The sequence below is a fragment of the Brachyhypopomus gauderio genome, chromosome 13 (genome assembly GCF_052324685.1).
Source record: "Brachyhypopomus gauderio isolate BG-103 chromosome 13, BGAUD_0.2, whole genome shotgun sequence".
NCBI lineage: Eukaryota > Metazoa > Chordata > Actinopteri > Gymnotiformes > Hypopomidae > Brachyhypopomus > Brachyhypopomus gauderio.
In genome coordinates this window covers 9,989,765-10,007,519 of record NC_135223.1, presented here as the reverse complement: position 1 = coordinate 10,007,519, position 17,755 = coordinate 9,989,765, and the positions used below count along the sequence as shown (strand labels likewise).

The window sequence follows — 17,755 nt, the reverse complement described above, 5'->3', positions numbered from 1 at the left end:
CTTCTACCAGTGTTACTGTTCCATGTGTTCACCACACTTCTACCAGTGTCACTGTTCCATGTGTTCACCACACTTCTACCAGTGTCACTGTTCCATATGTGTTCACCACACTTCTACCAGTGTTACTGTTCCATACGTGTTCACCACCCTTCTACCAGTGTCACTGTTCCATATGTGTTCACCACACTTCTACCAGTGTCACTGTTCCATATGTGTTCACCACCCTTCTACCAGTGTCACTGTTCCATATGTGTTCACCACACTTCTACCAGTGGCACTGTTCCATGTGTTCACCACACTTCTACCAGTGTTACTGTTCCACATGTGTTCAACACACTTCTACCAGTGTTACTGTTCCATACGTGTTCACCACCCTTCTACCAGTGTCACTGTTCCACATGTGTTCAACACACTTCTACCAGTGTTACTATTCCATACATGTTCACCACATTCTACCAGTGTTACTGTTCCATGTGTGTTCACCACACTTCTACCAGTGTTACTGTTCCATACATGTTCACCACACTTCTACCAGTGTTACTGTTCCATACATGTTCACCACACTTCTACCAGTGTCACTGTTCCATATGTGTTCACCACATTTCTACCAGTATCACTGTTCCATGTGTTCACCACACTTCTACCAGTGGCACTGTTCCATGTGTTCACCACACTTCTACCAGTGTTACTGTTCCACATGTGTTCAACACACTTCTACCAGTGTTACTATTCCATACATGTTCACCACATTCTACCAGTGTTACTGTTCCATGTGTGTTCAACACACTTCTACCAGTGTTACTGTTCCATACATGTTCACCACACTTCTATCAGTGTTACTGTTCCACATGTGTTCACCACACTTCTACCAGTGTTACTGTTCCATACGTGTTCACCACACTTCTATCAGTGTTACTGTTCCACATGTGTTCACCACACTTCTACCAGTGTTACTGTTCCATGTGTTCACCACACTTCTACCAGTGTTACTGTTCCACATGTGTTCAACACACTTCTACCAGTGTTACTATTCCATACATGTTCACCACATTCTACCAGTGTTACTGTTCCATGTGTGTTCAACACACTTCTACCAGTGTTACTGTTCCATGTGTGTTCACCACACTTCTACCAGTGTTACTGTTCCATACGTGTTCACCACCCTTCTACCAGTGTCACTGTTCCATATGTGTTCACCACACTTCTACCAGTGTCACTGTTCCACATGTGTTCACCACACTTCTACCAGTGTTACTGTTCCATGTGTTCACCACACTTCTATCAGTGTTACTGTTCCACATGTGTTCACCACACTTCTACCAGTGTTACTGTTCCATGTGTTCACCACACTTCTACCAGTGTCACTGTTCCATATGTGTTCACCACACTTCTACCAGTGTCACTGTTCCATATGTGTTCACCACACTTCTACCAGTGTTACTGTTCCACATGTCTTCACCACACTTCTACCAGTGTTACTGTTCCATATGTGTTCACCACACTTCTATCAGTGTTACTGTTCCACATGTGTTCACCACACTTCTACCAGTGTTACTGTTCCATGTGTTCACCACACTTCTACCAGTGTCACTGTTCCATATGTGTTCACCACACTTCTACCAGTGTCACTGTTCCATATGTGTTCACCACACTTCTACCAGTGTTACTGTTCCATACGTGTTCACCACCCTTCTACCAGTGTCACTGTTCCATATGTGTTCACCACACTTCTACCAGTGTCACTGTTCCATATGTGTTCACCACACTTCTACCAGTGTTACTGTTCCATACGTGTTCACCACCCTTCTACCAGTGTCACTGTTCCACATGTGTTCACCACACTTCTATCAGTGTTACTGTTCCATATGTGTTCACCACACTTCTACCAGTGTTAACTGTTCCATACGTGTTCACCACACTTCTACCAGTGTCACTGTTCCATGTGTGTTCACCACACTTCTACCAGTGTTACTGTTCCATATGTGTTCACCACATTTCTACCAGTGTCACTGTTCCATGTGTTCACCACACTTCTACCAGTGTTACTGTTCCACATGTCTTCACCACACTTCTACCAGTGTTACTGTTCCATATGTGTTCACCACACTTCTATCAGTGTTACTGTTCCACATGTGTTCACCACACTTCTACCAGTGTTACTGTTCCATGTGTTCACCACACTTCTACCAGTGTTACTGTTCCATATGTGTTCACCACACTTCTACCAGTGTCACTGTTCCACATGTGTTCACCACACTTCTACCAGTGTTACTGTTCCATATGTGTTCACCACACTTCTACCAGTGTCACTGTTCCACATGTGTTCACCACACTTCTACCAGTGTTACTGTTCCATATGTGTTCACCACACTTCTACCAGTGTCACTGTTCCACATGTGTTCACCACACTTCTACCAGTGTTACTGTTCCATATGTGTTCACCACACTTCTACCAGTGTCACTGTTCCATATGTGTTCACCACACTTCTACCAGTTTTACTGTTCCATATGTGTTCACCACACTTCTACCAGTGTCACTGTTCCACATGTGTTCACCACACTTCTACCAGTGTTACTGTTCCATATGTGTTCACCACACTTCTACCAGTGTTACTGTTCCATACATGTTCACCACACTTCTACCAGTGTTACTGTTCCATACGTGTTCACCACACTTCTACCAGTGTCACTGTTCCATGTGTTCACCACACTTCTACCAGTGTTAACTGTTCCATGTGTTCACCACACTTCTACCAGTGTTAACTGTTCCATACGTGTTCACCACCCTTCTACCAGTGTCACTGTTCCACATGTGTTCACCACACTTCTATCAGTGTTACTGTTCCATATGTGTTCACCACACTTCTACCAGTGTTAACTGTTCCATACGTGTTCACCACACTTCTACCAGTGTCACTGTTCCATGTGTGTTCACCACACTTCTACCAGTGTTACTGTTCCATACATGTTCACCACACTTCTACCAGTGTCACTGTTCCATATGTGTTCACCACATTTCTACCAGTGTCACTGTTCCATGTGTTCACCACACTTCTACCAGTGTTACTGTTCCACATGTTTTCACCACACTTCTACCAGTGTTACTGTTCCATATGTGTTCACCACACTTCTATCAGTGTTACTGTTCCACATGTGTTCACCACACTTCTACCAGTGTTACTGTTCCATGTGTTCACCACACTTCTACCAGTGTTACTGTTCCATATGTGTTCACCACACTTCTACCAGTGTTACTGTTCCATATGTGTTCACCACACTTCTACCAGTGTTACTGTTCCATATGTGTTCACCACACTTCTACCAGTGTTACTGTTCCATATGTGTTCACCACACTTCTACCAGTGTCACTGTTCCACATGTGTTCACCACACTTCTACCAGTGTTACTGTTCCATATGTGTTCACCACACTTCTACCAGTGTCACTGTTCCATATGTGTTCACCACACTTCTACCAGTTTTACTGTTCCATATGTGTTCACCACACTTCTACCAGTGTCACTGTTCCACATGTGTTCACCACACTTCTACCAGTGTTACTGTTCCATATGTGTTCACCACACTTCTACCAGTGTTACTGTTCCATACATGTTCACCACACTTCTACCAGTGTTACTGTTCCATACGTGTTCACCACACTTCTACCAGTGTCACTGCTCCATGTGTTCACCACACGTCTACCAGTGTTAACTGTTCCATGTGTTCACCACACTTCTACCAGTGTTAACTGTTCCATACGTGTTCACCACACTTCTACCAGTGTCAGTTGGGCTAATGTCACTCAGTGATCCACAAGACAAGAACAGCAGTAAGGAGGAGATGGGAATCCTTCTGTTTTCCAAGTCACAACAAACAATTATTCATAATGACTACAATTAACTTCTCTAAACCAAACACTCTGATCAAGATTGCTGTCAGACATTTTTCAGAGTTATTGACCAAACCCTGCCTGTGGAAAATGCTATATTAATTTTTGTTACTACATAAACTATTTGTGGTAATTTAAATAATAAATCCTAGATGGCGGAGGCAGAAGCAATCATCTCCACACTCAAACTCAAGGTTCATGCTCAGCCTTTCATCCTTCAGTGGATGGTAGTGCTTGGAAAGGCCTGAATAAACCATTAGTAATGTAGCGAAATGGCGGCGTTAATGCACACCTCCAGCCTTGGGAGGGCTAGCGCGCGTGCGGGCGCCCGGAGTCAGGCTGGCGAGCGTGGGTCCCGGTACCTGTGCAGCGGTGGTCTTCAGTTCCTGCAGGCCCGCCTGCAGTCTGGACAGCCTCTGGCCCAGCTGCCCGCGTTTCCTCTCCAGCAGGCTGCCGTAGAGGGAGAGCAGCTCCAGGAAGCTGCGTGGCGTGCTGTAGCAGAACCGCCTCTCCGCCCGCCGGTAACGCTCGCTGGCCTGCTTCACGCTAGCGTGAGCGTGGGCCATGAAAAGACTGATGGGTTCCTGAAAGGCGGGCTGTGAAGGAGGAGAGAGGGTGGGAGAGAGAGGGGGGGCGGGAGTGGGAGCTAGCTGGATTAAGTTGTCTTTAACATCCTCGTCTGTGAAGGGCCCTGAAATATCATCTTCATAAATCCTGAATTCATCGGCAAGTTTGTAGGCGGTGGACTTATTCAATTTGAGATTTAGGTGCTGGCAGTCTGCAGCGATTAAGGCTAGGGGAGGACGAGGAGCGTGGCAGCCCAACGCTGGTGAAGCAGAGTGGATGGAGGAAGGCGAGTGCTCCTGGGACCCCATCTCAAGACTCAGGTGGCCCTCGGTGGGCGGGGCCCATGGAAGCTCTGCTCTCCCACCAGAGGAGAGGAAGAGTCTCGCGTCCGTCCTTACATGCTGTTTGTTCTCTCGGCAAATGTTGCCACACATCATCAAATAAATGTTGGGAATTTTTATTAATATACTTATATCTAAATAAACATTAACTTGTTATACTACATTATGCTATTTTGAAGCTTTCTCTGAACATTATTAAACAATGTCTGAAAGCTTGGAGCTGTTTCTGCTGATCAGTAGTCACACCCGAGTTTTATAGTTTTATTCTGCCCTGACTAATTTGGCTTACACACTATGTACCACATCCAGAACAACAATATTGTACTGGTACATCTGATGTTCTACTGGGATCCAGCAATGATCTACAAACATCCATCTTGACAGGCAGCATATTAATAGGTAGCCTTGAGTCATCTAATACACACACACACACACACACACACACACACACACACACACACACACACACACACACACACACACACACACACACACAGGCATACACAGAGACACTCAGATACACAGAGGTAGACACACAGACACATACACAGAGGCTGGCAAACCCTGAAACAGCTGTGACTCTTTAGAGTCAGTCTGTGTGTATTAATCAGTGTTGTTTCATTAGCATAAATGATCCTGGTTAGTGATCGTTCCACGGGCACAACGAAAACAACATTACAGAGAGAGAGAAGCACACAGAGAGACTTAGAGAGAGTGAGGGAGATGGAAAGAGAGAGAAGAGAGAAAGAGAAAGAAAGAAAAAGATAGAAAGAGAGAAGATAGAGGAAGAGAGCGAGATAGAGGGAGAAAAGGAAAGATAGAAGGAGAGACGGAGCAAGAGAGAGAGAAAGGGAAAGAGGGAGACAGAGGGGGAGAGAGAGAGGAACTGTGTCATTATGCTCATGGTGCGTGTGATCACCCATTTGTCTTCACTTCAGAGTGGAGCTAATGATGAGAGATCGAGCACAAACACCGTGGGGTAAGGAGGGGACACTCTTCTGAGCTGAAGTTTACCTCCAATACATGTCAGACCAAGCACCATGACACAGCACAGCCAGGCATCTGTACTGAAACTCTCTAGCGTACGTGCAATAAGCTGCCTGTACTGGACCAAACCCGCCCGAGCGGTGTAGGTGTAGGTGGAGGTGCAGCAGCAGGAAGAGGCGGGAGAGCAGCACACCTCCATATCAGGGAGGTCCTGGAGGAAACGCCGGCTGAGGGAGAGCAGAGCCTCCTGGGGCCAGTCGTGGAACCAGTCCACCGTGGTGCAGCTGAGCAGAGCTGGGAACCTCCGCACGCGGACACGCAGGCTCTTACCTACAGGAGACATGCACAGCACCACCTACACACACACACACACACACACACACACACACACACACACACACAGTCAACAGACACAATCTACAGCCATTTGCTTTTGCCCACAAACAGCCATGCTCTTTAAGCCATCACAGGACCTTGAGCTGCTGCCGAACACGGTCCGTGAAGAACCTCCAGCAGGTGTCCGTGGTGTCCAGGAGGCCCAGGGAACGCACCTCCCTCCTGACGGCCTTCACCACCCCAGCGACCTCCTCGTCAGACAGCAGCTCCGGGACCTCACCTGCAGCCACACACAGCAGATTGGCGCTACTCTATCCCTGCACCTGCCACTCCTGGATGACGTTACGCACAATACCAGCGTCTGGAGAAGGTTCCAGAAAAGCAGTGGCAGCACAAGGTTGCAAAGACATACAGCTTTACGGTGATCAAAATGTACACGGTGAAGGTCATATTTCAATTACCTCACACAGTGAAGGTCATGCATCAATTACATGACATACTAAACCATTCAAAAACATTTTGGATAACTGTATTGTTGAAATACCTATATGCGATATACCTATATGCGATATACTGTATATACAGGTGTACAGAAAAGAACACTAGCTTTGACTGAAAGGCCTTTAGAATTTAGAATCTTAAATAAAAGATGCTTTATTCCAATTCACATGCCCGGAGCAGGACTCTGACCCCTGTGTCTGACATCAGTGACAGATGAGCTACACCATCTGTGTGTTGGGGCCCTGATCCAATGACACGCAAGCCTGTCCCAGTCACCGTTAATCTACTTCACTTCCACTGCCGCATTTACATGTGTTTCCCATTCATCAGACAAGCGCACAATGAGGCCCCCTGTGGTGTGAGAGTGTGTGAGAGTGCGTGAGGAGGGGCCCTCCCCAAGGGACACTTGGGGAGAAGGGCTCTGATTTTAGGAGACAAGTGTGTGATGTGCGTATTTGTGTGTGAGACGGAGAAAGAGGGGGAGAGAAAGGGCCTGACCTGAGGAGAGCAGGGCGGTGATGATGACGAGGAAGTGCTCCTGTGGGAGCTGAGCGTCTGTGAGCAGGAGGACTGTGGGGAGGTTTTTCACTCCGGCCTTGACACAGAGCGCCGCTACATCCACCTGAGGACATACACTGCGATTAGAGCCTGAAGTATCTATACACACCCACACCTAAAGGAACTGTAGTATGACTCACTGACAAAAGAGGCCGCCATCCCACCCTACCTCCCAGTTTTACAGGAAACAGACCTCTTCTGCCCCCCCCCCCCCCCAAAGTCCACCCCCCCCCCCCCCCAATACAGTCTCCTCCCCCTTTTTTCTGCTCTATTGTTCTTAGGGTCGATATAAAACATCTGAAAATGCATTGGAGGATAAAGGGGTTCTCGCGCTAATGCATAAAGGCCGCAGCACGCCCTGTCCCCGGGGCGCCGTGCGTGTGGATCAATGCCACGGGCCCATGTGGCTTGAGACTAGCACACCCTGATGAATGAAATGATAGCAGAAGCCTCATCAATAGGGCATTGAAATATTTGCCCAGGCTCTTTAATGGGTTCTGACAATCCTTCGCCGTCGAGTACAGGCAAGACTAAATGAGATCAATGGTATGCACAGAGCAGGAGAGAGTATCGATCAGGGGAAATGTTGTCGAAAAGAAAACTTGATCTCTCCTAATGAATCACCGCCATTTTACATTTATCCCCACTTCATGTCAGAGACGGCGTGCGTCATTTCTGCTAGTACTCCAGTATGCCACCGCTGCAGAATTAATTCGCCTTCGTCTTTAAATACGTGATAATTTAATCATGTGGTTATTGGTTTGGCGAAGTACTGGATTATCTGGGCGCTGACAGTAAACCTAATTTGCAGTTGTTTTTTACTTTTTCATTTTTATTCAGGCGGTCCGCTTGGGCGGCTGGCTGCTGACAGCCTCTTTTGGGCTTGCTATACCTTCAGCTCCTGGATGCCGTAGCCTTTGCTCAGGGTGGGCTGAAAGAGGTCCATGCCGCAGAGGTGGGCGGCCAAGCGGGTCAGGCTCTGCTTGCCGCTGCCTCCCACGCCCACCAGCAGGGCGTGTCCCCGCGGGCAAGCCAGGATGCGGCTGATCCGACAGCTGCAGGGATTAACCACACACACGTGAGGGCAGTCAGCGCCAGGGCCGACCCAGGCAGAACTCAACGTGGCACACGTCCTTCGCGCGCGTGACTCACACGTGCTGCATGGCCTCCTGGAAGAGAACGAGGTTCATGGGGGCATGGAGCTGGTTGTAGCTGCGCAGGGCGTCTGTCAGGGTGAGGCTCAGCCAATCCCAGCCCTCCACAGGAGTGTAATGAGGGTGGGTGGTGTCCGCAACACTGGGAAGGTATATGAGGGGCTCCTGCAGGACCAGCTGCTGCTCCAGGTCCTAACAAACACAGATCAACGTCAGGATAACACACACAGCACACAGACGTCAGGCTAACACACACAGCAGACATCAGGCTAACAGCACACAGACGTCAGGCTAACACACACAGCAAACAGACATCAGGCTAACACAGAACACAGACGTCAGGCTAACACACACAGCAAACAGACATCAGGCTAACAGAACACAGACGTCAGGATAACACACACAGCACACAGACGTCAGGCTAACACACACAACAGACATCAGGCTAACACAGCACACAGACGTCAGGCTAACACACACAGCAAACAGACATCAGGCTAACACAGCACACAGATGTCAGGCTAACACACACAACAGACATCAGGTTAACACAGAACACAGACGTCAGGCTAACACACAGCACAAACTTCAGGCTAACACAGCACACAGACGTCAGGCTAACACAGCACACAGACGTCATGCTAACACAGCACACAGACGTCAGGCTAACACAGTACACAGACGTCAGGCTAACACACACAGCAAACATACATCAGGCTAACACAGCACAAAGACGTCAGGCTAACACACAGCACACAGATGTCAAGTTAACACAGCACTGTTGTGATTTGGGGTTTTTTGCTTAGCAATTAACACATGCTTTGTTTATTCTTTTAACATATTAACATAATACAGTATTCTCTTAACATTATTCTTTTAACATAAGTAAAATGTAACCACTGTTTCATGTAGAAGTAAAATGTAACCATTGTCTAAGATGTGTCCGAGCGGTGAACCCTAGGTAGAGGATGTTGAGCAAACCACACTGTAGAGTGAGACCTAAAAAGCAGAAGGTGTAGGCCTGATTGTGCCGACGTTGGGGAAATATGAATTTACAGCATCTTCATGAATGGTGGCCTCTTGCCGGCCTATCAGTCCATACACAGGAACCATATGTCCATGTTGGGATTGCAGAGAAGAAAGAGAAGTATTGTATGCTTGAAGAACAACACCATGTAAGGTATAGAAGAAGATCTAAGCGTTTGGGGGCGGAGAAATCATATATAAAGACGGCATGCTCAAACACTTGTTGGGTCTCTGATGTAAAATGTTAGAATGTGAGATCCCCAGAGATATCTCTGTTTTAATAAAGGCCTTTTTTGTTATTGCTATAATTTTGGTATGGTTGTTCTTGCTATCTCCTTCCCATCAAACGAACACGCTGGGCTATAGTGGTTGATAGAAGTTTACAGCCCCCAACAGTTGGTGACCTTCCGACGTGATGGGAAGAGATAGATTTTTTGGAACACGTCTTCTAAAATACCGTTAGTTCGTCTGAGCCGGCTCAATTAAAGGTAAAGCAGAATACCTGTTACAACAAAATTTCTGCACATTTGTATAATACCAAATTGTGATGAACTAATGGTGTTTGGTCGATGCTAAATTAAATAGCAATTTAAAAAAAAAAATTTTATTATCTTTTTTGGTTTGGTTTAAAAGGTAAAATATATGGTTTAAAATGAAAAAGGGTTTCAGTCCCTAAAAGGAAAATATAGGGTTGGAGTCCCTATGAAAACAGGGTTGGAGTCCCTAATGGCCTAATAAGTGTTTCTTTGTTTCCTGGGGTGTGGCAAACCCTCCCGTTTGCCTGACGAGGCGACGGTAAGACCGAGCGGCGTTCTCGAGTCAGCTGGGTCACAGGCGTCCCGGGGACTTGAGGTACCCCCAAAATCGCCTGGTTTTGGACCAAGAACCTGAATTGATTGAGGGTGGTAAACCTTACGGTGTCAACAGAGCCCTCAATCTATTAAAGTAAGGTTGAAGACGACTGCAGGCGAGTATCAGTTTTTTTATCAACAACAATGGCTGGTGAGGAAATGCGAAATGTATGCAAAAGTTTGATGTAAAATGGTTGGTTTATGGTGTTGGTTTATGTGAGTGGAGAATTTTATAGGAACAAATGACTGTGACTTGTGAAGTAATTCATACAACCAATGTTAAAAGTATGAGGTGACCAAGACAGGCAGGCGACGACCGTGTGTCTTTAGGTGACATCATTGACCATAAATCATCACAGTCTCTCTGCAAATTAGAATAACTGAAAGAGCAACATGAGAATGTAGAAAGACTGAAGCGAGCGCAGTTAAACCGTAAAATAATCAATTGTGAAAGAGAACTAGCATTGCAATGCAAAATATAAGTTTGTTGGCTTGGGCTATCGGGGAACAGGCCAGGAAGATAGCAGTAAAATGTGCCACCTTATGATCAAGGCTCGGTAATGCCCACAGCTTCCTCACAGGAGAGTGCCACCAAAACTCAGGGAGAAGTAAAAGGAATCTATTCAGTGGTTAATGTAGAAACAAGAACAGTCCAAATAGTTAAAAACCCCAATAAAGAGTGTAAAAAACCCATGTCCCAAATAGTTAAAACCCCCAACAAAGAGTGTAAAAAACCCCATGCAAATTCAGTCATTCGACAAGATGAGAGCAAGCAGGGGGGGGAGAACTGCGACCAATGAGGAAGTGAATCTGAGCACTCTGAAGAGACTGAAAGAGAGGAAGTGGTGAACAACATTAGAACACGCTGCACACAGAAGACAGGCAGGCGAGCAGAGGTAAAATAAATAAATAAATAAATATAAAATAAAAAACGTGCTAATCCTGCTAAAGGAATTAAACTAGGAAAGACCAAGAAGGGAGTTAAGGGAGCAAGAAAAAGGCAAATAGACAATAAAAGTAAGTCAGGTCGTGCGGTAAGGGTTAACTGCAAATTAATAGGGACTGGGTGGAGATAGTTATAGATGGCGCACACACCGGGATAAGCGAAGTGAGTAAGTGACGTAGACATGCCAGAGTGAAACGGTGATGTATTTGGCAAGTTAAACTAGATAAGTTTTGATAAGATATTGCTTTGGGAGACGTTAGAGGTGTGGTAGCACGTTGATGCACTGTCATACATTCATTGTATAGTTCTGCCTTCATTTGCCATCTCAGCTGTTTCTAGTTTATATCTCATTATTGTCTGGGATTTAGTTCCTGGTTTTATATGTTCTGATCGTGGGTTATTGTGTTTGTGATCTTGTGTTTTTTCCCTCTGTTACTCTGGTCAGTTGGGTCATAAGTTTGTTTAGGTAAATGTTTAAAAGCTTTGCTGGTATTGGATTTTTACTGGTTCATCTAGCCTCCTTGTCCTTAGTTTGTTTTGGTGTCTGGTTATTACTGAGAGTATGATAGATGTTCATGCATTATTAGTGTTTGAAGCAGTTTTGTCTTCGGTTTAGGTTACTGACATGCTCCCTTGCTACACATGTTTTTAGCAGTCTGGTTTAGTTAATAAGGTTTTGTTTTGTTTCAGTATCGCTAGTTGCTTTAGTTCCTACAGTGTTTTCCCTGTGCCCTGTGTTCTGTTAACATTCCCTTACATATAAATTTCTCTTCCTTGCATAGTCACGGTGGACCTTCATATTCTTAGTGTTAAAGTGCACTGTAAAACCCAACAAGTCCACTGAACTCAAAAGTTTTGCTGTAACCGATTACCTAAGAAATGTTAAGTTCATGTAATATAATTTTTAAGTACAGTTAACTTAAAAAAGAATAAAACTTTAAATAAAATATAAGTTTAGGAAAATATTATTTTTTAAGATATATATATATATATTTAAGTACTGCATACTACAATGCTTGAGGGTTAGGGGTCTTGCTCAGGGGCACCTCAGTCATGGCTTCAGGTCTGGGAATCTAAACTTAAAACATAACAAAAAGTTAAGACAGTGCAAAACCTTAATGCTGGGTTTACAGTGTAGTTTTCCCGCACCAGCCGCACTGTCCACCATGTTTGTTCAAAAATCACAGTATGTTAATTAGATGGTTTTAACCAATAGGCATGCAGGAGCGCATTGTGTCAGACGCTCAGCAAATATTAAACGAAAAACAATGAGTTTAGTGATTGTCTTCACTTGAAAATGTTGAGCTTATTGAGATTAAAACTTGAATATCATTGTATGAACTTTAATGTTTTAAGCTGTTTGAACTGTTTTGCAGTTTTGCTTACAAATAGAATAATTTTAATGAGTTCACCACACTGTCAGGGAATACAGTGTGAAGTTACTGTTTAAGTTAAGTGCTTTTCAGTATGCAGCAAGCACAACTCACCTGCTACATGAAGTACCCCTCACTAGACATAATGGAACATTAAGGTGAGGCCCTCTGTTAAATGGCCAGTACATGCAGCATCCGCCATTTCTAAAGTCACATGGTTGGATAAGTCAACTCCCACAAGTTATCAGAGCCAAACAGCATACATCCGGGTGTCCCAATGCTCACACCTTAACTGGTTTAGAAAAGGGTGTACGCAGGCAGTGTACGCGTACAGGGGCCCGCCCCAGACTCCTCAATATGTTCTCTATCTGCAACAGGGGTGGGAGTACCCACCAATGAGATTTAACTCAAGTTTAAGAGGGAGGGGTCGGGCAAGGGGCAACGGTGGTCAGGGTTGTCCTGGCAACTGTGGTTGTGGCATGTCGGGTGGATGTTTCCTTGTGGGCAGGAGTGTTGCTGGTCGAGGGAGTGTCCTCAGAACGCCGTTGGACAAGGGAGGTCCAGAAGTCCGTATGTACCAGCACCAAACCAAAGCTGCGGCAGACCCCATGCTGTCCCTCACTGTCTGTACTCAAAAGGTTGTCATTTCTGGTTGAAACAAAGGAGCAACTCATTCAGCAATCAACTGTGTTTTACCTGATGCTGATTCTGGGACCAAAGCCTGCATAAAGCTGTTCCAATGACTGTGCAATGTGGCCAGCAGCCCATTAACCACAACTTCCTCATATCAGAGACTGCACGTGATAACGTCCGCAAAAGAGACATTTTTTAAACCAGGAGCTACTGTGTTATGTAGCCCTCTAGGACTGGTGATCTCCACGGAATGGCCTCCCACAGTTCACATCTTCTGGAGTCAGACTCCTGCACTGCGAGAGGCGTCCACTCTGTGTTCATGGCCTGGGAGCTGTGGATCACTCTGAGCCTTGCGTCCTGCCACCCGACCCACTGCATGTTACTGTTTTATGACCAATAGGGGATCCAGATTATGGGGAGGAATTTGAGGAAGAGCTACAGGATAAGGTATGGGAGATTGCAACCAGGGGCATATGGGTGGAGCCTGAGGGTGTGGTGGTCCCTGTGGGGCTGACACCTGCTTAGCGACGCTGGTATGATTAGGAGAGCCACTATAGCTAAGAATTGGGTAATAACTAATATTCCATGTGTGAGCTATGCTAAGTCTTGTAATACTTGGTTTATTAAAACAATGTCATTTGTCAAAGTTATTCTAATGTGATATGTTGAGCAGGTTCCAGGAGAGAGAATGCTGCGATCATCTTGACCATAATTTAATTTTAGATCAGATAACAGCTTCTCTGGGGTCAGAGGGACCTCATGACGTTGGCCTCATCTCACAGCCACCAGCTGCGTTTGAGACACAGGCAGATTACTCTAGATGTTTCTGAAACACCCTCTTGTGGTTCAGAAAAAAGGGGGGGGGACAGGAAGGTGCTGATTTATTACATCAACTTGTTTAAATAAATAAAACAGCACACATAGTCACAAGAGATTCATTATATATTCTAACCAGTCACAGCGTCATGGCTTTTGTAAAATTACAAATGTTCACACTACAGAAAGTTTTGTGTTTTAAAACTTAATGTTTTCACTTGAAGGAATTAATATGGCATGGTATGTTACAGGTCTGGCACATGAGTGTGTAACTGAGGTGGCATATGCAGCTAAATGGAACCAATTCCTGGGGTCGAGATGGTGGTGTTGAATCAGGATTTGTGGTGGTAATGGAAGCTCAGGGAGATGCAGACGAGTTCTGGGTAGCACATTCAGGTAAAACTGGGTAGTACAATCAGCACAGAGGGCTGAGATTTTGTCTGTCATTGTAGCACTAAGGTGGGTGGAAGGCAAGAAAGTTAACATCTGTACACACTCTGCGTACGAGGAAGGAGTGGTTCATGTAGAACTCTGTACAAAGAGAGTAGGTTACACCACTTCAGGAGGTAAATTCATTAAATGTTAAGATGTAAAAGGTGTTGTTACTATTGGTAAGAGTTGCTATCATTAAATGTTCAAGTTATCAAAAGGGGGCAATTTAACACAGAGTTAATGCAGCTGCAGACGTGGGTGCTAAAAAAGGCAGGATATGTTACAGGAGCCCATCAGATGGTTTGCAGGGCAGAGGACAGTGGTCTCCTCTGCCATAGGATTCAGAGCTACGTTAACTACAGGAAAAATGTTGTGGTTCAATAAAGGTGGTAAATGGGGTACGGAGGTTTGGAAAGGACCTAATGTGAGACCGATTTTACCAAGTCAATTGATTAATTCAGTGTTGTCTGAAGCACACGAGGTAGCAAAAATGAAGGACAATGTGTTACTGGTCACATCCACACTTAACTGACTTAATAGCAGACTGGACTGAAAATGTGAATATCTGTAATGCACATAACTTGTGTTTTAAGACCAGGTCTAAGCAAGTTTCCTGGGCAATAGGAGCCAGGAGAGGAGATCCAGACTGACTACACTGACATGTTAATACCAGTACGGGGACTAAGGTATTTGTTAGTGACTGTGGATAAATTCTTATGTTGGGTAGAAGCATTTCCCACCAGGCCAGAGGACTCTAAGTTGGTCTGCAAAATGTTGATAAAATTACTGGATACTGCGCCATTGTATAATAAATTAAGTGTACTCAGATAATGGGATGCACTTCACTACCTAGGAGCTAAAATTTGTGGAACAAAATTTGGGTTTGAGACACAAATATGGGTTGGTTTATCATTCTCAATCTCAGGGTAAATTGGAAAGGATAAATGGTAACAAAGGATAAAGGAAAAGATATGTGCACAAATGTATGTGTTTGTATTGTTGGCCAGAAGATGTTCAGTGAATTTCGTTACAGGATTCACTCCGTATGAGCTCATATGACAGCGAGAAGTTTTCGGGGGCCCCCCAACGCGCTTGCGACATCCCACAGGAAAACCACAAGGTTGTACAAATAATGGTAAAATGCACTAAAAAGCTGTCTGTGAAGCTTATTCTGTCCAGGTGGAAGGAGGAGTCAGAATCAACGCCATGAGCAGATCCACCAGTCACCAAATCATTGAGAAAACATCACACGCCATCCAATTGAAGGGCAAAGGAGAAATGTGGTATCACTTCAGCCAGTGCCGACCATCAGAAACATCCCTTGAGCGCGCAGAGATACGGAGCTCTCAAACAACGAGTTAAAATAACACTAGAGCTGGGGCACGTTAAAGGCCTAGTTTAACATTTTGTTTATTGTTGGTTTATTGTTATTTGTTTTTTGTTTGTTTCTGTACTATTATTAAAGTTGGCACTAATGTGATGATTATTATGTAACAGAATGTTAACGGGCCGCCCAATGGAGGATGGGTTTCCTTTTGAGTCTTGGACCTCCCAAGGTTTCTTCCTATTCCCCACCATCATAGGGAGTTTTTCCTTGCCACTGTCGCCTTTGGCTTGCTCACTAGGGATCTGGACCCGTATGATTGTTAACCTTGTAAATCCTGTAAAGCGATTTGTGACAACATGTGTTGTGAAAAGCACTATACAAATGTATTTGATTTGATTTTGATTTGAATTTGAAGCCATAAAATATTTGTCTCACCAGGACATTCAGGGGACTGCCCCCTGTGTATGTGGGTCCATGGTGGGTCAAGGCCTTTATTATCTTAATAGTAACTAAAATTGTTGTTGTATTCTATGCGTAAGAAACGTAGTGTGATGGTTTATCAGCACGGTGATTGAACAGAGGAATACTCAGGGACAAGCAGCTATGATGTCACTGTTGTATCATGGGGAGTCAGATGAGAGGGTAACATTGGAAGATATTTTGTGATCTCTGTTTTCTCAGAGATCAAGAGAGGGTCTGTTGTGATTTGGGGTTTTTTGCTTAGCAATTAACACATGCTTTGTTTATTCTTTTAACATATTAACATAATACAGTATTCTCTTAACATTATTCTTTTAACATAAGTAAAATGTAACCACTGTTTCATGTAGAAGTAAAATGTAACCATTGTCTAAGATGTGTCCGAGCGGTGAACCCTAGGTAGAGGATGTTGAGCAAACCACACTGTAGAGTGAGACCTAAAAAGCAGAAGGTGTAGGCCTGATTGTGCCGACGTTGGGGAAATATGAATTTACAGCATCTTCATGAATGGTGGCCTCTTGCCGGCCTATCAGTCCATACACAGGAACCATATGTCCATGTTGGGATTGCAGAGAAGAAAGAGAAGTATTGTATGCTTGAAGAACAACACCATGTAAGGTATAGAAGAAGATCTAAGCGTTTGGGGGCGGAGAAATCATATATAAAGACGGCATGCTCAAACACTTGTTGGGTCTCTGATGTAAAATGTTAGAATGTGAGATCCCCAGAGATATCTCTGTTTTAATAAAGGCCTTTTTTGTTATTGCTATAATTTTGGTATGGTTGTTCTTGCTATCTCCTTCCCATCAAACGAACACGCTGGGCTATAGTGGTTGATAGAAGTTTACAGCCCCCAACAGCACACAGACGTCAGGCTAACACACACAACACAGAGACGTCAGGCTAACACACACACAACACACACATGTCAGGCTAACACACACAGCAAACACACATCAGGCTAACGCACACAGCACACAGACGTCAGGATAACACAGCACACAGACGTCAGGCTAACACACAGCAAACACACATCAGGCTAACACAGCACACAGACGTCAGGCTAACACATACAGCACGCAGACGTCAGGCTAATACAGCACGCAGACGTCAGGCTAATACAGCACACAGACATCAGGCTAACACACACAGCACACAATCATCAGGCTAACACACTCATCACACAGACATCAGGCTAACACACACAGCACAACAGACATCATGCTAACACACTCATCACACAGACATCAGGCTAACACACTCATCACACAGACATCAGGCTAACACACACAGTACACAGACATCAGGCTAACACACTCATCACACAGGCATCAGGTTAACACACACAGCACACAGACATCAAAATAACACATAGCACATAGACATCAGGCTAAAACAGCACACAGACGTCAGGCTAGCACATGCAGCACACAGATGTCAGTCTAACAAGCACAGCTCAGTGTGAGGCTAACACACACACAGCTCACAGACATGTGGCTACAAACCACAGCACACAGACTTGAGACTCCACAGTATTCTC

At 44.9% G+C, this 17,755-nt stretch overlaps 1 protein-coding gene and 1 long non-coding RNA gene across 2 annotated transcripts in view; one reads left to right on the top strand and one right to left on the bottom strand.

The window, feature by feature from the left end:
* Nucleotides 1-17,755, bottom strand: part of LOC143473663 (dynein axonemal heavy chain 11) — a 109,716-nt gene that overhangs the window by 71,289 nt on the left and 20,672 nt on the right. Inside the window, exons 51-56 of the mRNA XM_076970754.1 lie at nt 8,330-8,523; nt 8,070-8,232; nt 7,118-7,241; nt 6,256-6,398; nt 5,976-6,137; nt 4,250-4,483 (exon numbers count right to left, since the gene is read on the bottom strand). Of these exons, the coding sequence (XP_076826869.1) occupies nt 4,250-4,483; nt 5,976-6,137; nt 6,256-6,398; nt 7,118-7,241; nt 8,070-8,232; nt 8,330-8,523 (1,020 nt within the window). The remainder of the gene's footprint in view (nt 1-4,249; nt 4,484-5,975; nt 6,138-6,255; nt 6,399-7,117; nt 7,242-8,069; nt 8,233-8,329; nt 8,524-17,755) is intronic.
* On the top strand, nt 10,461-16,987 carry LOC143473668 (uncharacterized). Its single transcript, XR_013120600.1, has 2 exons — nt 10,461-11,104; nt 13,561-16,987. It is a non-coding gene; the product is annotated as an uncharacterized LOC143473668 (long non-coding RNA).